Genomic DNA, 21928 nt, shown 5'->3' on the forward strand with positions numbered 1-21928 from the left:
CTTTGCGGTATGCTCGGACGCCGGCGAGACATGGCCCGATGTGAAGAATTTCTCTTTTCTGGGGTAAGTCTCCGTTACATTACCCTCAACCTCTCCGTAGCTCTACTCGGGTATTCGGTACTTGAAAACCAGTTTAAGGTTATATGATCGGCATTGAAATTTCCTCCATCGGCGTCTTTCATATGCGCACCAATTTGGAGACCTTGGTTCAATCATAAGAACCTTCCTTTGTGAGTACTTCACATGATCTGCCGGCCCATATGCGGGGCCGACGTACACAAGGAGTCAAAGGTCTGGGGTAATCGACAGGGGGAGATCGAGTGATGGCCCGGGGGTGTCGGAGCCGGGAAGAACATATCCTTGTCCCAACGTTACTTGGGCCAAGACTTTTGCACCTCGTGGTGCATGTTGCATCGGACCATCGACGGAGCAATGGCATGCTTCCTTCACCGTCTGAACTCTCATACCATGTCCAAATCCAGCTTGACAGATGCGATGGTTCAGTTGAGGTTCGTGGCGACGTGCAGTCAATGGTACGTCCTCTGCTAGGGACTCGAAATTATACATGGGGCGTGATAGAATCATTGGCCGTGCCAAGATGCGTGAGACCACTACTGTCGTGACAAGACACTACGTAGTTCCGACATTATCATTTCTTAGTTTCTTCAATTTGGAAGAGTATTGCAGAGGTATATCGTTGTAGATTAACTAGGCTCTTTGAGATCTATACGCATATCGACAGACAGCCTCCTATACCACAGCTCACAGCTATCTAAACATCAATAGCCTTTGCCTCATTCTGGTTCATAGTCGCCCGAACCGTCTCCGCAGTCCTAGGCTCCAATGACTTCTTAACAGGATTAGGGGCGTCAAAGACCTCATTAAGCTCCTCCAGGGTTCGGTCCTTCGTCTCTGGGAAAAAGAAGAAAATAAACGCAGCCTCAAGCAGGTCCCAGAACACGAAAACCAGATAGAAGTAGTAACCAATCTTCTCAAAGGCTGGCCCCGAAGAGTAGGCCAAGACAAGGGAAATACAGCTCGAAGCCCAGTTACCCAGTGCTGTTCCCTTGGCTCGCGTCGAAGTAGTGAGCGTCTCTGCGATGTACATGCTTTGCTGAGCGGTCCATCCAAGTGAAAAGACGACGCCGAAGAGGAAGACAAAGGCGATGGTGGTATTGGCTGCGTTCTTGTTGCTTGGGTCGTCAACTGCCATCTTGGATGTTCCGGTAATGACGGCAAAGATGACTGAACAGAAGAGGATGCTGTAAATGAGAAGAGGCCGGCGGCCAACACGGTCAGTCAGGCGGGCACCGATGACCGAGCCGAGGAGTCCAAGAACGCTGTTGGTAGCGTTGAGAGCAAGAACAAGCTTCTCATCTTTGATACCAGCCGTGTTCATCATAGCGACCAGGTAGTAGCTTGACAGCGAGTTACCAGATGCTTGACCCATGATAGCCATGCCGAGAACACAGATGAGACGTCGCTTGTTGCTGTGCGAGTTCCAGAGCTCACGGTAGTCCCACCATCGCTTGTCTGAAGCCTCGGTTGAGATCTGGGCCATCATCTCCTTCATCTGGAGTTGGACAATAGGATGGTCGATTGAGCCCTCGCCGTGATACTTGGCGAGGATGGCAGCAGCTTCATCGTGCTTGTCATTGGCGATCAACCATCGGGGCTGTTTCTTGATCAGTAAGTGAACGGTGGTGATATTGACAAAGAAACTTACAGATTCTGGGAGGAAGAATGCAAAGATTGCGACAATGCCAGATGTGACAAGCTGAATCCAAACTGGGACTCTCCAACCGTTGTTGCCTTTGATGTAAGCGCTTCCATAGGTTGCCCAGCCAGCAATGATAGCTCCGACAGGCCACATGCAGTTGTAGAGACCGGTGAGCGTACCTCTCCACTAAATTCTTGTCAGCAACGTTTTGGTAGACCTGGCAATGCTGCTTACCTTGGGGTGAGCAAGCTCGCTGACGTAGGTTGGGGCAGCGATACAGCAGTACGAGACACCAAAACCGAGGAGGAATCGACCCCCCATAAACTGAGGCATGGCTTTTGCAGTTGCCCTTCATGATTGTTAGCGCTGTCTACAGAGATTTAAGGGAGTTACTCACTGAACACAAGTGCCGATGATGATGATGAGGGCTCCCGTGAACATCCCAGCGCGTCGCCCAAAGCGATCAGTGGTGAAAGGGACAGTCGGGGCTGCAGCAATGCTGCCAACGTTGTAGATCATGAAAACAATTCCAGTAGCAGAACCATCAGATTTCCTGTAGCAGGTCAGTCAAATGTCACCCCCGCGAGGTTGTTATGAACCTACATGTCAAAAGTGCGCTGATATGACTTCATTCCGTTTAATCCACCCATCAAACTGCCATCATAACCATTGAGACAACCACAGCAATACGCCACGAAGAGCACAGCATAGAGCTGAAACATAGACGGTGTCCATGGTGAGAATTTGTTGTTCTCAACTTCGTGCGCAATCTCAGTAGCAAGTACCTCTGGCGGCAAGTCATTGGTCAGATCGCGATGGAGTACATCGGACTTCTCAAGCTCGTCACGTTTTTCAGACATGATGTTGACCTTGTTACGTGACTTTGGGTAAAGTTGAACGACCCAATGGATGGGAACAAGCATCAATGAGAGACTCAAGAGAAGGGGAGCGAAGAGAGAAAACCTCTTTTATAGATGACGAACCCAGAATGGACTCATGTTTCCGCGTTAGCTGTTTCTAGCCAACCGGTCGGCGCCGCAGCCGAAGTTCACCGGTCGTTTTGCGAAAATTAGGCATGGCTCGTCGGTTCGTGAATAAACTCATTGATAAAATCCGGGGTAGAGGCAAGGAACCAGCATCAGATGGCTCCGGGGAGTCTGCGGGGAAATTCTTAAATCTGATAAAGATCGGCAAAACGCTTTGAACTTGGCGAGTTGACTCCGGCTCCGACATCCCCGATTGAAGCGCTCCAATTGATTTGGAGGCGAGTGGAGAGGGAGAGTCACATGGAGTAAAGACTAAAGACATGCCAGCCTCTCCCAATTCAATTCGCACTCGTGCGATGCCTTTTGAGTTAGGCTGGCCTTAGCTACTGACTTGAAACAAATCTTCTGGGAAAGCTTGGAATCCAAGGCATTCAACGTGGCAAAAGATCAGAGTTGGCTGACATATTGCGATATAGACAAAAAATAATTGACAAGACTGGGATTCGAACCCAGGCCCCTTTCGAGACTGCGAATCGTCACTAGTTCGAATCGAACCTGAACACAGCGCCTTAGACCGCTCGGCCATCTTGCCTTTTGATTGGATAGACACTGAGTCTTCTTGGTACCCTATCAACAGCAGCATCAATCAGCATCGTTCAGTCTCATTGTTCCAGAAAGAGCTGTCCAAGAGTTAGTAGCAGCCTCCTTTCCTTTACTACTACACCTAGGGGAGGAAAAACTAATAAAAAGATCTAAGTAATTTAGTAAAAATTTAAGATAAGTTTAGGATACCCTTTATAAACTAGCCTAAACTTTTAGGTCTTGTATTCTCTTGCTCCCCAAGGCGCACCTAACAAGGCAAGACCGATAAAGCCTACCTACCTTATGGCTCCTTGGCCTCCCTTTTGTTTTTCACCTCGTCAGCCAAGTCCGGTTCTTGCAGCTTCAACATCAACAACCTTCATCAAAAGTTGTCAGAATTCATCATCAACCATCATAAGTCCTCAAACTTTATCCAAGAATTATCGAGAACCCGTCAAACTACCAACCAACCAAAACGCCAAGGCAATGGACAATTCACAGGACCAGGCTATCAGGGATCGTCGGCGACGAAACAGGGAAAACCTGATTGCAGAAAGGAAAAGGGAACTTGAAGGGCTGTGGCAAGACAGTGAATAGTGCCCCCAAACATTCGCCCCTACAAACCCCGATAATATCGCCATCTTGAGAATTATGCTCAGAATCTCATACAGACAGAGGGAACTGAATAAAGAGCTTGATGATCTGTGGAATGAAGGTGGAGCTTTGCGCAAGGCGGTCGGAAATTCGCGAGGTCGAAGGCTGACATCCGCTGCTGCCCAGAAGGCTTTGGATGAACTGGAAAGTCAGGCAGCCCAACAAGGAGGCGGGAATTGAGAATGGTCTGATACCTTATGGAGAGGTACTGAAGTAGTCATTATGCAAGCAGATTCACTTCCGGCTGCAATGTCTCCAGCATGAATACACTTCTTTTCGCAAACACCATCAATAGAATCGAGTTTCTTCACCCAAGTCAAGCTAGAAATGGCAGTCAATTCACGGATTTATTGCCTTATCTTGGCAGACACTCGACGATCCCGAAAGATGTCAATCACGTATCAAAGTCCCATACGTCGAAACGCTACACTGATGGGCTGTTGGTGTCAAGCATAAATACTCCTCTTTCACTTCTTGCTCATTCCCCAAGCAATATACCAAGATAACTCCATTATGGCTTACCGACAGAACGATCATGAGCGAACACCGCTCGCATCTGACAGCCAGGCCAACAACGATGCTGCTTACGAGGATTACATGAGACGTTACCGAGCCCGAAATCCCAACTCAAACTGGGAACCCAAGACGCGAAGGATGGTCGGGCCAATGTATAACCCAACGCCATGGCTATCGCCTGCCACTACTCCTGACTACCGTGAGCGGGATTTTTTTGATCCTTTTGTAGTTTCTGATGGACACCGTATTACGCCGAGACTACCCCTACCACGTGAATCCCCAAGAGTTGAACCTCGAGGGGTTGAGCCTCAAAGAAGACAGGACCCTGATGAAAGCCCGCAGTGCAAATACGTTCCCGGTGAAGGATACAGGCAAGTTGAACCAGGTACACGTTCGGGAGCTAACCAGCAGCACTACTCGAGGAGAGCGAACGAACAACGGCGGGAAAACGAGCGTAGATTCTTGAGTGATGTGCAATCTGAAGTTGGCAGGGATAATGGATATCCCCATGTCAGCAGAAGCTACCAGGTCGACAGAAGAGAGCCTCAAGATACCAGAATGGACCCTAATGCTAATGCTCGAGCTCCTATTCCGGATATGTGGACTGCTACACCAGAAGCGAGGGAGTGGATGGGCAGAGTGCAACGGGAAGTGAACATTCGAGGTAGATACCCAGGAGCTAGTTTCAGTGAGCAAGGTTTCTGGCGCCGATAACCTCTCTGATATTTAGATATGATTTTTTACTTCGTAGTTTAGTATAATCGCATTTTGTCTTCTCGAAAGAATAAGAGTCTGAATGTTAGTTCCAATACTGTGGATGTGATTGACACCCGAACTCCGAAAAAGGTGCAGTTCCAGGGTAAGCAATTATTTGGAGCCGCAATATTTGAGTCACAACGGGAGGGCTCAAGCATCAGTCCAAACAGGTGGAAGTTTGTTAAGGCTAGATTCAGTCTCAGTAGACTTAAATTCTCAGCTACCGGAAGCCATTTGTATTGAATACAATTCACTGACGTTGAACTTTCTTCACGTGTTAAGCCACCAGATGTGGCCCCACACAACTTGGGCACACCAGAAATTAGCCACTGGAGCGCAAAATCATTTCTACCCGACGTCACATCTTTATTCAAGGCCTATCGATATTCTCGTCTGTGTCTACAATACAGTCCGCAGGGGTTACAAATGTCCTATTCCGCACTTTAGCTTTGTACCTTGCCCCACAGCGGAAGAGGATCTATTACCTCTGATTAACTGAATTCCTTACTTAGCAGTTACGTGCTCATATCAATAACAGTAGTATACCCATAATATTTCTACAGTGGCAAAGTACCGGTCAGGACATTTGTAACCCCTGAGGACTGTACTGAAATTACATTATTCAAGATTTCTCCCTCAAGTGCGATTGCTTTAGCAGAATTCCACTGCCCTGCAATCATTGGCTATCGTTGATGACTAACGGTCGCGAGGCCAAAATTTCTGCCTCCAGCATCACTGAAGCAAGCTCCTCTTCTTTCCAACTTGCAGCTGTCAATCAACACACCAAGGCTCAGAGCCGCATAAATAGTCGCGATCATCATTCCGCTCCAAAATGAATCACTCTAGATTCCTGTCTCTGCAACTCGTCTCCCTTCTCCCACCTCCGTGATCAGGCAACTCAACCTGGCTTGTCCTAGCGCCGACGCCTTCCCAGCTATGCTTGACCTTTCCATCGACTGCAACACCGTGAATCCAGTATATTCTTGCCTCGAATCAATCGAACGTTATTTACAGCCTTGAATACGCATTCTCCGACCGCTGAAGTTTTCCCTCTTGCTTGCAATAATCGTCGCCAGACAACATTTGTGCCTCGACTGGTGTCAATCTTGCATTGCCTGTACGAACGACCAGCTATATACGCCCCAACGCATACCGTTTCCTCGAATCCATACCTCGAGATGATAGTAAAATACCGTCGCAAAACGAGCGGCTTCTGTAACACCGCAAGCGTGCCTACAGTCGATCGTGGCTGTTCAAATTGTTCGAGCAGACCTGTTGTGAAATGATGCCCCAGAATACATGCTCTACCTTGGAAATGGCCCCCCCGATATGAACAGCGTAACGCACGCGGTCTTCATGCTTTCAAGCAAGACCAAGAGCTCCGCTGCTTCCTCGACTGTAGCCCGGGCACGTGTCTTCGTAGCTCTTGTCGTACCACAGAGGCCTGCTCTCTTCCGAAGAGTCGCTCGTGAGGTACATCGCATTGTCCTGTCAAGGTCACACGATTGCAATGAGAAGAGGCGACCCCAACACCGCTGCGCAGTCCGGCCGGCTGTTGATCGAGATGGGCAAACAGCTTTCCGCATATCAACAGAACGATAGTCATGAGCGCAGAACGAAGTCTCCGGCTGGCGAACAAGTCGAAGTTACAGACGAAACGGCGGTGTTCCCACCAACACCCCGTTGCTGCCGACCGAATCGAAGCCATGGCCGCCAACATTAACGAAGATACAACACCCTCTCTTTCGCCTCATTGAGAGGGCACCCGACCGGGCCTGTCTGTTGTCGTTATGGTCGACACTGGGTGGCACCAAGTCGTTTCGCGACTTGGCTCCATGTAATCAATCGACTCTTGCCATTGTCGTCAATACGGCTTGCGGATTTGCAAGCTGTATTGCAGGCACAAAGCCCCAAAAGCTGTGTCCATAGCGCTGAGACTCGAGAACCCACATACCTTCGTTGCCGCCCAGCTGATCTACTCCGCATCACTGCACAGTTTGCGCCTGGCTACACGGACCAGCTCAACTCTCACGAGGCGAAAGAGACAAGCAAAAGAGACGAGCCACATTTCATCAGTTTCGCCCTCGAACTCATCGCCTGCGTCCTCTTGATTCATCTCGTGCTTGTTTCGTCGTGGATGTCACCGCGAGAAGTGGCCTGCTTCAAACCCGGCGCCATGCTGTTGTGATTCACCGTCGCTGAGCCGGTGGACAAAGTTTTCGGAGACGACTTGAACATACCGTCAAGCTTTTCCTGATACTAAGGGCATCGTGATGCTTTTGATGTCTGCTATCGAACTGGAATGCAGGCCAAAGACTTGTCATCGACTCTTGACCCAAGATGCCTCAACGCTACTGACTCTGGAGCGACCGCCTTGAGGTGATTACAGCACTGGCATCTTCAGTGGCATTGAGAGACGACGGCCATGTCGACCCCCTACTGCTGCCAATTGACTCGGATTAAGACAACAAAGCATCAGTGGTTACTCGAAGTACTGGAGAGTCCCTCGTCATGGACTGTCCTCCCCTGCTCCCCAATTCCATCGACAATGACGGCGCCTTGACTTGTTTCATGAGCCCACCACTATCTTCATACCGATGTGTTGTAGCTCGCAACTGGCCGGGACAAAAAGAGCACGCCGCACTTACAGCGAAGGCAGTAGACAGGAATGAACAAACAATCTTCCACGTTGGATATTAGCCCTTTCCTGAGCTGAACATCCCGCGGTGACATGGTCATTGCTGCCCGTTTTCTTCGTCCACAAAGATGACATTTCGATGACAGCGCTTGTGACACCGTCATCAGCATCATCCCCACCAGTCTCTGGTACCACGGAAGTGCTGATCCCGAGACAGGTGCCATGCACATGGCCGCAATCCGCCGGGCTGTGCCAAAGGCTCCAGGCACCTCTGTAGTTGATTGCCATTGTGCTACAGATTGACACCGTTGCCTGAACAGCTAAGACTTGGGGGTCATTTTCCACGAGGGTGGCCGGTTCTTGACGAGCTGTCCAGCTCGCATGCGTCGCGTACCCCAAGATGGGAGCACTTCATTCGCCACGACGGACGCGCCGGTGTGTTTCTTTACAACCCGGCCTTTCTCACCATACACACATTCCGACTGGTGAGACCAATTGGGTCATCGTGTCGAAGAAGCAGCCGATATCTCTTCAGGGACTTGGGCACATCCCTCTCGTGGTTTATGACTTGACTTCACCAGATTGTTGCCCACCGTTCAGAGTCAACCCACCACGGCATTTGTAGGCTGTACGATCCCTTATCCCTCGCACTGGGCCGATAGGAAACCGTGTGCGATAACTGCTGCATCTGCAAACACGTGGACATGCGGTCCCATGCCTTCATCACGCAATGCTCAAAGGACGCCCCGGGCCCGTCATTCTCGTTCTCGAGTAACGAACTTCTAAATGCGAGCATTGGTTTCGCGAGGCAAGGTCGTCGCCGACGGATTTGCTGCCAGTATCCGCTTGCCTCACTTGTCAATGAGGCGGGAGAAGCTCCCCATGAAATCCTAACAATTATGGCGAGCAGAGGGCATCAGCGACGTGTCACATCGATAGCTCGATACGGCACCCATACGAAAGCTCAATGACAGCAGATTCGGGTAATCGATCCCTGATTGCATCTTCGCCGATGGCATTTTGCATTGAACTCAATAACTCTCACCAAGCAAGACAAGGATCGGATCTCGCCAATGATCCTTGGATGTTGATCGTCGGACCCGAATGCGAAGCCTGAACACGTGTACAAATGATGCTGCGCGCAGTCCCCCCAAGGCGTGAATGCTGCCCACATCCATATTCGGCTGGGTGCAAGCGAAGGGGGAACAGCGCGTCCAGTGTTGATCACTGCAGTGTATTCTACACTGCATGCGCGTAGACCTGGCCTATGGAAGAGCTGGCATCTCACTTCGAATCTCCGTTTCAGCATCATCCAAAGGGTAGCATTTGCCCCGAACTCCGATGGCCTGGTGCCACAGCTTTGGAGTCAATGCGATAAAGATCTACTGGAAATACTGGTTGACTACCGTTGCCTCCGTCGCGAACTTGCCTTGCGGAGTCGAAGAAGACGGGAGATGACGCGATTGTCAAACGCGTTGCTCGCGTTGCGACAGAAAGTTAACGCGAAGATCCATCCTGTTGCGGATCTGAGAATAACGACGAAATCTCTGCAAATGCACATATCGAGCGCGTTCGGTCATGCCCTCGCAGCCTCCCAAGGCCAACAGACCCCATGCCATCCATCGCCCTTCAAGTATCCCCGACACCAGTGACTGTCAGTATTACCTATTCCATCTACAGCGTCAAGCACTGACCCGTCACTACCAGTCCACAGTCACCAGACACGATGCGCAAGCGACGACGACGACGACGACGACGACCACGGCCCGAGAATGATTAACGAGTCCCCAGCGATAAACGACGCCCCAAGCAAGCTAACACCAGCGACGCAAGTGCCCTCCACCAACGAGCGAACAAACGACCAAAAGGCGAGAGCGACCGACGACTACAGTGAACGATGACGATCACGAAACACAGCGACGATGATCCGAACGCACGACGACCGACCGACTACGATACGAATTACGACATCGACGATCCTCCGCAACCACGACGGACAGATCTCCAATGCAGTTACATGCTTTACACATCTCTACATGGTCAACAATCCCACCACATGGCATTGGGCCATCGTGGGAAAGGCGGTTCGCTTTGGCAGTGGGCTGTCAGCCGTGAAATGTTTTTCTTCCTCTCCTGTCGACAGTCCAGCTTGCCCTCACTGATCGCGTGTGATGTGGCTTATGGCTGCAAAGGTAGCTGTCCTGACGACTGTCTTCATTATTGTTCGAGAGGGTTTGCTGCTTTCACCATCAAGGCGACCCGGCCCAACGTCTCAGCACACAAGAGCGGCAGGCCCTCCTGTATTTTGCATTGGAGATGGCCATCGGGATAACGAACTTTTCAGACAAAAGCGACATATAACGCAAACGTGAGGGCAAAGACAGGCTGAGGACGGACAGATGCTACATGTTCCGCAAGTATCAAATCTCAATCTCTGGCCTTTTGTGGCTGTGTCAGATGTCAAGAGGAAGGGTAGCAACAAGCTGGCGCACAGCGATAAAACTTGCTGGTTACACACAGGGCTAATGTCCTTGCTGTTTCCGCCATATTCTTTGCCTGGCATTAGTGTCTGTTCGAGATCTCGGCGCCTGCTCCGCTACACTACTCGAGAAAGTTGAACTGGCCGGTCTTGAGACTCCAATTTTCTGAATCATAACGACCACCTGGATGCGTTTCGGTACGAGCAAATCGTCTGCTCCTCAACGCAACAACCAGGCCTACTGACGGTGCTCTTACCCGAGCAGGGGGGGGCAGGAAAACTTGAGACCTTTATCCTAACTGGTGAAGAGATTTAGGCAATCTAGTCTGAATTTAGGGAATCTTTACTGAGTTTATTATATCATTCTCTTCTAAACTCTCGTGTTTTCTTGCTCCATGAGGTCGAGAAAGCATGAGCTGACGCCTCTGCCTATGCGAGCATGATCTCGCCTTCCACTGTCACCAACCTTGATCAAGATGAGCACGGATCTTGTTCTTCTGCACCAGCTTCGCGGCCATCCCGTTTTGCGAATATGTTGCAATTGAGTATTGATCATATACACTATGTTTCTTTCGTATCAAGACCCCGAAGTGATTCCCATTCGTCTTCCGTCATTCCAAACTCGATCAGATCGTACCACTTGCGGTTCATCCAAACAGTCTGCCGTCTTCTGCCTTCCAGCTTGAAACCAATACTCTCGTAAAGATATACTCCTCGGGGGTTGTAATCGGTAGTAGTCATACCAATTGTATGCAGGCCAGCGTGTCGGAAGCCCCAGTCCACCATCCAGTTGATGGCTTCTCTACCGTAGCCCTTGCCCTGATGCTCTTTAATAAGAGAGATGCCAATCTCGGCAGTCCGATGATGGGCAACTGTGGGTGAGATGCCTCCCCAGCCGATGCACATGACGCCAATGATGGTTCGAGGCTTCTTGTCTTTGTCTTCTGTCTCGTCATCGGCATCATCTCTGAGATATATAGCGACACCGAGCAAAGAATTGACAACCGACTCTATGTATGAGTCGACCTCCTTGGGCCCCTTTGGCAAGAGCATGGTGGGTGCTGAAAGGGCCTGGATGACAGGATCTTGAAGGATTGTGAGAGCGATCTTTTTAAGGTTTTCATCGGTCTTGTCGGCTCGGACGTACTCGAGTCGCTTTGACTGGTAAGCGTCGGCGATGTGTTCTGTAGAGTAGTCCATGATAAATGATGTGATTGAAGAGTGCGTGCAATGGTGTGATACAGTGGACGGCGGTGAAATTGACTGATGGGTAGGTCATTGGTGATGCAGCTTTTGTAGTCGGATGAGGCTCTCGAGTGCCCAGCCATCTTTGACGCTATTCCCGAGTCGGGCGCCGGATGAGTCATTGGCCGCTTTACGTTCGCTCACTCGCATTCCCTTTTTGGCAGTTATCGAACGCGCAACGATTGACTAAGGTAGTCTAGTTACCCTTTTGTCAAGCAATTACTTAAGGTAGTGGTTAGTGGTAGCCACCTTGCGCAAGGACTGTTGATAGCCCGGACCTGAGGGAGCAAGAAAACACAAGACCTAAGTTTAGGGTAATATAATAAAATAAACTCCATAAAAGGTATCCTAAGCTTAACCTAAATTTGTATTAAGTTGCCTAAATCTTTTATTAGTTAGGCTTACGGTCCTGAGTTTTATTTCCTCCCCTAGCCAGACAAATGACGCCCCGGAAACTAACACAAACCAGTATCGCGTGACAATGAGGGCCAAAAGTTAAGCTTTATCACAAACAAAGCCCTGATTTTGAACCCTCTCACAAAGGTAAAACCAAAAGCCTATATCAGAGAGTTGTTTCATTCTACTAAGCATCGTCAAATCTCACCATCTTTTTTATCTTCCCAAGGTCGACATACAACGATACCCTCAAGCTTCCATAAATTCCCAAAACTGCCCCCTGAAATCCGGCTGCAGATATGGGAGTTTTCATTTCGCTCACCCGAATCTGTTCCCGGTGGCTTGCACTACATCGGCCTTGACTGGACAGCAAGCCCCGTTCGACTGGATAGAACCGTGAAAGACGAATTTCAGAGAGCAAGGTCAGGTTACGAAGTGGAAAAAGTCTCTGGACGGCGTGCTGGGACTCCCATGCAGCTGCTATCAAACATGAATAGTAGCGAAAGGCTAAGTTTAACTACTGTTATCTACTAAGCACAACCACGTTGGACATGGCCTTGTGGCGCTTCGGATCGTCCGCGACGTTGTCCGAGCCCGTATTAATAAAACCTTCTCCTCAGGAAGGGCGACAGATTATCGAATCACAGAAACAGAAAATGATCGTCTATCCCTCGCGAGATATTTTTTGTGTTGCATTAAACAGGGGAGTGCGAGCTACGCGCATTGGATATTCTGACGTACTTCGAGAATTCAGAAGCCTCGCCTTCGAATTCCAGCCTTTTTTTGGAACACCCAGCTATTACAGCATGACAACTACTACCCCATCAAAAAGTTCAAGCCTTCGCTGGCCTTTATCCTCCAGCTTTTATTCGATGCGGCACATGTCAGGCCTTCCGAGACACCAAGAATCAGGCTTATCGACAGGAATGCTCAATGGATAAACGACGATACTACACAACTTGGTCTTGACACATTTTACGACTGTGACTGCGAATATAGAGAGATTAGCATGAAGCCTGGCTCATCTTCTGCACGGATCGTTTGTCATAGCCCTATTCTCAAGTTCTTCGACCATCTGGACCGGCTGCTCGACGACAAGCTCCAGAATGTAGGCCCTTTTAGTCGTGGGACTGGGCCGAAATTCGTGATAAGGGACTCCTTTTCTATCATTGTTTTACGGCAAAATCCGGCGGGAGCTGGAAAAAAAAGTGAGCTATTAACTGCACTTCAGAGAGTGTCCATCATGCCTTTGGCCATTTGGGCACAGTTTCCGATGGGGAGAGAACAGAGATGTTGTTCTGAGAGGTTGGTCCTGGCACTTGTGCAGTAGCTTGCCTCGGAGACCTGGGTCGAATAGGGTCTTGCGTTGAGCGGCCACAGGAACTGAATGGGAAAGTTCAGGATAAATGCCTGAGAAAGCATTTTTAGAAAATAGTGCGTTTCCTGTGTGCATTCCTGATATACTTTCATCAATGATGTGTTTATTATGGATTAGAAAGCTTGGTAATTCTTAACTGAACCTTGAAACATACTCTCGGCCTTATTGGGGAGATATGGGTGTGACTTTATGTGAAGGTTTACTTACAAAAGTAACAGAACAATGGCATACTTAAGGAACACAGAGATGCCGTTTCGGTATCTCGCCTTCATTCCAACTTTAGCTCCAGGTCTTTCACTTCCACGTGTCAAGACAGACAAGCTTCTAACAATGTCCCCCCCAATTTTCCATCTCTTCTCCCAGCTCCCGTGTGAGCTCCGACTACACATCTGGGAGTCAGCAATTAGAAACTGGACAGCAAACGTTTACGACTCTTCAACATGGGACTGGGATAAGTTTGACGCAGTAAATCCAATGCCAGAGGCTCCCAGGAAGCGATCCTATGGCATAAACTACGTGAGCCTCGATACTAATGGCGATGGTATTCCTCTAGACTGCAGCTGGAACAAACCTCAACCCGCGAACCGGTCTGCCTACCTCTGGCACGCCGGTCTGTGGATGGCATGCAAAGAGTCTCGTGAGGTCATGAGAAAACACTGGTTCAACGACCCCTACTCCAAAAGCCATCCTGAATACGTGGAAGAGACGGTGAACGACGGTCTGTGGAAGTGGCTTTACGGCAATGAAGAGGGACCAGATGTGATTTGGAATGAGTGGGGTCGAGAACTGGAATCCTATGAGCCTTGGCTTATGACTACATCCCCTGGGGACATGTTCTGCATTACTCCGGACAACTATAGGCCCCTCGCCCGGTTCAAGCTCTTCCTAAGGCGCAGCAACCATAGGATTTATGAATATGCTGTAGAGTTTGACCCAGCCTGGACGTCTGAGCTGGCTGGCCTCGACAAATATCGACCGACAGACCGCTTATCGCCCACTTTAGCCTTCGCCATCAGAATCTTTTGCGAAATTGCAACTCAGCAAATGGGTCTACCGTCGGTCGTACATCTTATCGACAGATACTCTGGCTGGAAGAAAGTCAGTAAAGCCGAGGAACCATCGGTGTATTACGATTGCGAACACGAGTATATCAAGATCGACCCGAGCAATCCTCTGGCCGCAAATCGTCTTGTCCGAAGTGCCCCTATTCTCTGGTTCTTGGACCAGGTTGACCGGCTCCTCAAGCATCGATTGACCTGGAAACGAAAGACATCTCCTTGGGCTTGGGGTGATCACGGGCTTCCGCCAGATGGGTTGTCTGTTCGGAAGTTGGTGCGGGTCGTGGCCAGGCGTGATAAGGAGGTGGTGCTCAAGGCTACAAAATGCAATGCTATTCTGCCTTAGACGAAACAGCCTGCCCTAGTAACTTCGCCACATGGAAAAACCGTAAAAGGAAAGCCAGATGTGCGATGGGGATGGTAGTTTATATAGCTGTGGTGTTTTGCCCTGTTTTTGCATCTTGGGCTTAAGAAAGAGCACTCTGCTTGGGTTTTGCTGAGACATTGTCTGCATGGGATATGTGATGGAAAGCGGATTTAGGGATTCAAAGAGAGTACTGGTCTTGTAAAGCGTTGGCGATGGGTACTCAGGAGATTATGCTTGGAGACTCAAGGTTCGTAAATAAAGTTTTATCTCCACATGACTGTCGATGGAGAAACCCTAAAGCCATCTCATTCTTCTCGCTTTTGGTGACTAATGCTTTGTGAATCTTGCAATTCAAGTTGCTACCATTATCCGATCAACCTTTACTTTAAGGTTCAAGAAAGCTAATAGATGCATCACGCACGCGGCCATTCAATGATTTACAACATTGAAGAAAGCTTCTTTGGGATACTGACTCACTCCCGAGAGTCTCACGTATATAATCCCAGAGTCATCCACTGTCTTCAAACAAGCACCTCTGGTTCGACTCCTTATCTTTTCTTTATCCGTCAACCAACACTTGAACCGCCGGTAACAACTGACACCTAAAGCTCATTATGGACACCACCACATTCCATTCCTTTCCCCTACTGCCTTTTGAGCTGCGCGAGCAAATCTGGAAATATGCCTGCCAGCAGCTGAGGGAGAGGCGTAGGAACATTCACTACCTGTATATGGACGAAAATAGAAACATCTGGCCTCGGGACTACGATCGGAAGACCAATAACCCAAGCAATAGCAACAGATCTGGCTACACATGGCATACCTATATATGGCATGTAGGGCTATGGACTGCTTGTAGGGAGTCTCATGATACAGTAAAGAAACTCGAACGCTTTTACATCAGCATGCGCTTTGAGTTACGCGATTGGCGTTGCAAGAGGGTAGTTTCCCCCCAGAAAACCGAATCTTTGCCCCGGGACCAAGTTATAGACCTCCATCGGGACATATGCTTCATCACCAGTGATTCATGGGAGTCTCTTCTGAGACCCTGGAAGCCGATATATCTTCAAACCGAAGATGCTCGAGGTCGAAGGCGATTGAAGAAACCACTGAACATTGGTGTCAAGTTTGACCCATCGTGGGCCGAAGAAATGCAAAAGGCCGTGGAGACTACCTACTTCGCCACTGTTCTCCGTGACCTCCCTCCCCCAATGGCCTTTGCGATCAGACTACTTTTCCAAGTCGCAACCGACGACCGTTATTCTCTTAGCAAATCGAAGGTTATGTTGATTGACGATGTATCTGAATGGCAATCATTCGATACTGAAGGGCATAGTGGATGCAGGATCTTCGATTCTGGCCAGGAGTACGTGGAGATGGGATATCTTCTGGGCTTTAGTACGCATATTCCACATCCGGACAGTCCTATGGACGACTTTATTGAGGATCTCAATTGCTTGTTCATGGGCAGAATACAAGAGGCTTGCCAGTCGCGTTTGAGGACTCACATCCTCGATACTGACTTTCTTCTACCAGTTCTGAGACGGGAGAAACAAGTTCCAATGGTTCGTCAGTAGCATCCTGTCCAGGCCAAAGCGGATGGCGGGCCTGGACCTCAACTTACAGATGATGGTAGCAGAGTTGGTAGAACTAGTGTTAGCAATCAACAATATCTGAGCAAGATACTCAAAGTTACCATTTTTTTCTCTGCATGTAATCTCATTCGACCACTGCTTTGTTGGCTTCCCAATATGATTCAAGATTTTAAACCTAAGTCGAGTTACAAGGTGACTTTGGTGGGTAACTGTGTTGGGTCGCTGGTATACTGCCCGGATCGACTTTGATAGGAGTGTTATTTTGAGTTGATAGTCCCCACAGCTGATGGCTCATATCACGCGCCTCACACACGTAGGGTTAGCACTCACCTATCAGAAGCTTGAGCCTTTGTGATTCAAGGTTTGACCAACACAGAGTTTGTGCAATAAACCATTAAACTATGCTACATATAAATAAGGCCCTTTCTCAGTTTTCAACCCTAGCACAAAAATCTTCCAAGTTCTCCTTCGCCGACCAGACTCGTAAATCAACGCCAAACCATCCTCGATCCACCATGAGTCAAGTCACTTTCCACCCATTCCCAAACTGGCCTTGCGAAATCCGGCAGCAAATCTGGGAAGTTGCATGTTTTGACTGGCGCGGTGACCGATTCGGTCTACAATACAAAGTTGAACAAGCGCCGGCTGCTTCCCCCATTCAACTGCGAATGGCAAACGACTGGTCGAAGAAACAGATCTGCATATTTATGGCATGCAGGTCTCTGGACTGCCTGCAAAGAGTCTCGAGATGTTGCCACGAAACATTGGCGGAAGCAAGGACGGCCAGATGTCCAGGAAAAGGCCAAATATGAGATTGTTGGTGATATTGTATGTTTTCCCTTGGATCCAGATGCCGATCGACATAAATTCACACATACGAAAGGTGACTACGAACCCTAGCATCAAATAGTTGATATCAGGGTCGATATACTTTGCATCACTGCGGAGCTATGGGATCCACTGTTGAAGGACTGGGAACCGCTTGATACCCCAGCGAAGTCCATACAGGAGATACCCTGGGACTACTGCATTGGCAGTTGCGTTGGCAGAATGGCCCTTGAGTTTGATCCCTCCTGGAGTTCGATGATCGAGAGCTTGACTCGGAACAACTGCATTGCAGACTATCCCCCGCCCTTGCAATTTCTAATCCGAATCTTAATGGACCATGCGCGTGGCCCGCATGACCCATCTTACGGGCATAAGCTCATACTCGTTGACAAGCACAGTTTATGGTACGGTGCTGATGATATCACAACTGGGGATAACCCAGTATACGTTAATTGCGATCACGAATACGTGCAATATACTATCTCGTTCATTGGGCCCGCCAGCCTTTTGTCTCGGTTTCTCCGCCAACTTGGCGGACTGATAGGCAGAAAGCTGGCCAGGATTGCGTCCAAGAGTATCTACCATCGCGGGCAGCGTTTCTCCTACATCTATCCGGAAAAGCTTCTCAACGTTATTGTGAGGCGGGACAACCAGCGTCCACTACCCTCCATTTTCTCAATCAAGTACAGTTGAGCACTCACAGGTGCCAGATTTGGTGGCTTGGCTGAGGAATTGAATTGTGTTACTCACGCACGTGTCTCACGATCTCGTTACGGAGGAAAGTTCCATTTGGTGTAAGAACAGAGAGAAACTCCAGCCTAGAGAGCCTGTAATAGTTAGTTCATCATTTCGCTGTTACGAGATGGAGGGAAAGGTCTGGAGGACCACTCGATCAAATTCAATAGTGTTGTATCTATATTTATGCCTAAGGTTGATTGATCAAGTCACAAAACGTGGTCTAGCTTATTGTTAACCTCGGTGTCAATCTAAGCTAACTACGTGAGCTTACCGTGCATGGTTCTTCCCATTGTCTGCTTCTCACAGCGCCCGTGTGAGATCATTATTTCTCCCAATCGGAATACTTCAGCAATCACTGAGTGGGTGGTCCCACCGTGTCGAACCGTTGGAGGATGAGGTTTGCAATAGTATTACGAAGTATTAACTCAACATTTCTGGACCGCATGAGTTGCCTGCCGACGACCCATAAAGAAAAATATCCATAGAAGATTCACAGCAGTGGTAGACAGCTTCAGATGAAGACTGAGTTGACCACTTGGTCTGTATGAGTTTGCTTGCCAAGGACAACCGCAAATTTGATCAACACCATTTGCGATTCTGCTTTCAAAGGGTGCAGATCCATCTGTAACATTGCTACCTTCTGCACCAGCTACATTAGTACTTCCTCATCAACACGAACCCCTCGTCGGATCAGACTATAGAAAAGGCCGGCAAGTACAGAGTCTCCATCTGCTCTTCAGAAGACCATAGAATCATAAGGCGGCGAGCACGCATCTGTACGGGTTCCGATAGATGGAAACCAGGGATCACAAACCACACAGCACAGCTGGCAAAGCAATCTTTCACAAGCCCGGGCAGCTTAGGGGAAACTTTAGACGAGAAAGACCTAAATTGTGCAAAGCTTAGGCCTAAACTCCTCTAAAATCACCATCAAGTTTAGGTGAGCTTTATCATAAACCTTTCCGTAGGTTGAGCGGAATAAATGGTCCAGTTCTTGCCCTGGTTGAGGTGCCCGCCACTGCCAGTCGGCAAGTTCAGCTTGTTCCTGACTCATCCCGTTCGACCCAAACGACAGAAGCTTCAACTGCCTTGATCGCGGCTTGATTCATTTCTCCCCATTATCATCAATCGCCTTTCCTTGCCCCATCAACAACTCTTGTTCAGCAACGCGCCCCGTCAAGACACCATCTTCAAGCATCTCCAAAGCGCCCAAACAACTCGGCCGAGCGCCAATACCCATCGCGTGCCTTATGGCAATACCCAAAACAAGGTGAACATCCTTATTCTTTCAAGTTTGTGCCCCTTGGGTTGAGACTTTCTTTGCCGCAGTGCGCGAACGAACTGTCACTATAAATACATGAGCAGCCCATCGGAACTCTGCGGTGAGTGTGCCCATTCCCACCATCGAAACATTATTATTGCCAAATTAATGCTGACTATTTTGATCTCTTTTTAGCGTCACACAGTCACTTTTGGTAAGTTCTGATGCCTTTCCAAACGTTGATGATGGACTGTTTGCTTACATTCCGTCTTCAAGCCCATCGAAACTCGTTGTGAGTCTGCCCATTCCCAGCATCGAAGTTCAACCGCTTTCAAACTGATGCTGACTACTTCTCTCTTCTTTTAGCTGTCAACGTCTTCTTTTGGTAAGTTTTGATGCCCTCTCAAACGTTGATGACGAGTTGTTTGCTGACCCCTGTCCTCTCTAGTGCTACAACTGTCCACCGTATGTATGACTTCGATTTGGGATTGTTTATTGTTGATATTGATGTTCCTATCGCTACTGCAGACCACTCTCTTTCTTCTTTTTTCGTAAGTGTTCCCTGTTCCAGCTACAACAGTTCCCCAAACTGTGTATTTGAGAAGTATTCTAACTATCTGGGTTTTTAGAACAACTCTCAACAATGGCTCGCGTAAGTTTGCCTTTAAACCTATGAGTTGCAGCCACGCTGACCTTCTTAGAACACCAACAAGCGCTATTTCTCCAACGTAAGAACCCATCGACCGTATCCCCCAAACCCATGACCCAGTGTCCCACCAATCATCGAACGCACTTTCAATCATATCAGAACCCATGCGGTCCCTTTGTTGCGAGATCGCCCGCTTTTCTTCCCAAGAGTCCGACCGGCAACCACGCTCACGGCCCCTCCAAAACATATCCCAACACACCATTGTCGATATGCTTGAATGACGTCAAGTCCAGTGAACAGCATTTCGGAAATGAATCGAAATCTTTACTGGATACTCAAGAAATGCTGACGGGTTTGTTAGAACGAAAACAACCAGCAGCCCGCCCGGGGTGGCTTCGGCCACGGGCGTGGCCGAGTAAGTTCATTCTTTGACACTCTTGGACCAAGCGACTAACTTGTGTGACAGCGAAACTTCTCAAACGTAAGTACAGCCATCAGCCTGTCGACCTTTGAGCGTCTGACTTACATGTGCGATTAGTCGTCCAACACCTCCCGTCGCCCTTCGGGGCAGCAGCAACAGCAACAACAATAGCCGCAGCAGCAGCAGCAGCAGCCAATGACCGCTCCGACGGCAGAGTTATTTCAAGCTTCAAAGGTTGCAACACTGCCTAGTCATTCCAAGAGTGAGAGTCCCAAGCCAACGGTATGCGACCCCACCGCGGCCCTAAACTCTGCAAAGTTTGACAAAGGCGTGCCTAAACTTTAGAATATTTAGGCCTAAAGTCGTCATGGTCTCGTCTGAACCTGGCTGTCAGTTTTGACACATTCTCGCAGGAATTGGGCCGACGCGGACCGAGAAGCAGGATGTAAGTGCACAATCAGAATATACACTAAATCGCAGAGAGCTGATGAGCTTTAGCAACTTCCCGAAGTACTCGTCGCCGAAACGGCGATTGCTGTAAGTCCAAACAGCCTGCCATATGTATGAACTCACTGACGTTGAACAGGAGTCCCTGCAAGCGGCCCTGCAGGAGCGTGCCGCCAAGCGGCTGAAGGTGGAAGAGAAGGAGGAGAAGTAGAAGGAGGAGTGAAGTCTTTTTTGTCAGTATGTTCCAATCCTATGTTAAAAACTGGATGCTAACGTATGTCGAGAAGGAAAGATTCATTATAATATGGTATAGTGAGGCTGGGTGCATGGAATGACGATAATAAGGGGAAGAGAAACGTCAGAAGGGGAGGAGTAAGAAGAGAAGGAAGAGGAGGAGTAAAGTTGGAAGGGAAAATGCATGACAGAATTATGCTGGTCATTAACATCAGGCTCGCCGTAAAGTCCTCCAGCAATACGCCTCTTCATTCAACTAACCGAGGGTTTCGTACAATCATTCTGGACTCTTATCTCCTCTTATTTCGTGCCTTCAAAAGCAAGTCCAAGGCGAGCACGCCCAGGTCGTGAATATCATCGGCATCCATGTCAATACAGCAGCTCCTCTGGTAGCATAATCCCTTCGACTTTTGTTCGTTCAGACGCCATCCCGAGTTCCCGCTTTACATGCAAACAGATCAAAAGGTCATGTCTTACATTTTGCTAAATGTCTATAGCTGCCAATCAATTGTCGGCCGGCCGCACTTCGATGTCTGTGGCTCTTGAATTCCGTTCGCCTCATTTCGCCCCTCATCTTGATGCAGCAGCCTGTTGGCCCATCGCAGGTCTCGCGGGCATACTGTATGCAAGTACATGGGAAAGGAAACCTTATTATGGTGCTCTCGCTCTTTCATGTATGATACCCTCCCGGCTGTCGACGATAAAGCCAGTCACCATAGACCTTGATTCTCGTCTATTCTGTATGCCCCTGCAGTCTTCACGGGGAGTATGGATAGCTTTCGGTTCCCATATTATATTAGTCTTTGCAAAAAAGGTCAATGCTCCCTAGAATAGCCACAGCACATCCTTTCTAGCCACCTCGGCATTACACCGTCACTCTAAAGCCTAATTCAGCAACTCTCTGTGCCATGTTTTCGTCATATCCTCAAGCCGTTTATGACTTCTCCTTTACCAGTCGACAGGCATCTTGAAGAACTTCT

The 21928-nt window shown here is 48.9% G+C and overlaps 4 protein-coding genes and 1 non-coding gene across 5 annotated transcripts; 2 read left to right on the forward strand and 3 right to left on the reverse strand.

The window, feature by feature from the left end:
- Positions 1-772: 772 nt before the first annotated feature.
- J7337_010995 (uncharacterized protein) lies at positions 773-2580 on the reverse strand (the record flags this gene model as incomplete). Its single annotated transcript, XM_044828548.1, has 5 exons — positions 773-1675; positions 1727-1906; positions 1955-2069; positions 2118-2273; positions 2324-2580. The coding sequence occupies 5 exons, from the start codon at positions 2578-2580 to the stop codon at positions 773-775; spliced, it is 1611 nt and encodes a 536-aa protein (XP_044677102.1).
- Positions 2581-3194: 614 nt separating this feature from the next.
- On the reverse strand, positions 3195-3298 carry J7337_010996. Its single transcript has one exon. It is a non-coding gene; the product is annotated as a tRNA-Leu (tRNA).
- A 1157-nt stretch (positions 3299-4455) lies between these two features.
- On the forward strand, positions 4456-5172 carry J7337_010997 (uncharacterized protein; the record flags this gene model as incomplete). The annotated part of the gene is made up of 1 exon (XM_044828549.1): positions 4456-5172. One exon carries the CDS (start codon positions 4456-4458, stop codon positions 5170-5172), a length of 717 nt encoding a protein of 238 aa, XP_044677103.1.
- Positions 5173-10892: 5720 nt separating this feature from the next.
- J7337_010998 (uncharacterized protein) lies at positions 10893-11531 on the reverse strand (the record flags this gene model as incomplete). The annotated part of the gene is made up of 1 exon (XM_044828550.1): positions 10893-11531. One exon carries the CDS (start codon positions 11529-11531, stop codon positions 10893-10895), a length of 639 nt encoding a protein of 212 aa, XP_044677104.1.
- A 2149-nt stretch (positions 11532-13680) lies between these two features.
- J7337_010999 (uncharacterized protein) lies at positions 13681-14754 on the forward strand (the record flags this gene model as incomplete). The annotated part of the gene is made up of 1 exon (XM_044828551.1): positions 13681-14754. One exon carries the CDS (start codon positions 13681-13683, stop codon positions 14752-14754), a length of 1074 nt encoding a protein of 357 aa, XP_044677105.1.
- Positions 14755-21928: the final 7174 nt, after the last annotated feature.

Source organism: Fusarium musae, chromosome 8, assembly GCF_019915245.1.
Source record: "Fusarium musae strain F31 chromosome 8, whole genome shotgun sequence".
Lineage (NCBI taxonomy): Eukaryota > Fungi > Ascomycota > Sordariomycetes > Hypocreales > Nectriaceae > Fusarium > Fusarium musae.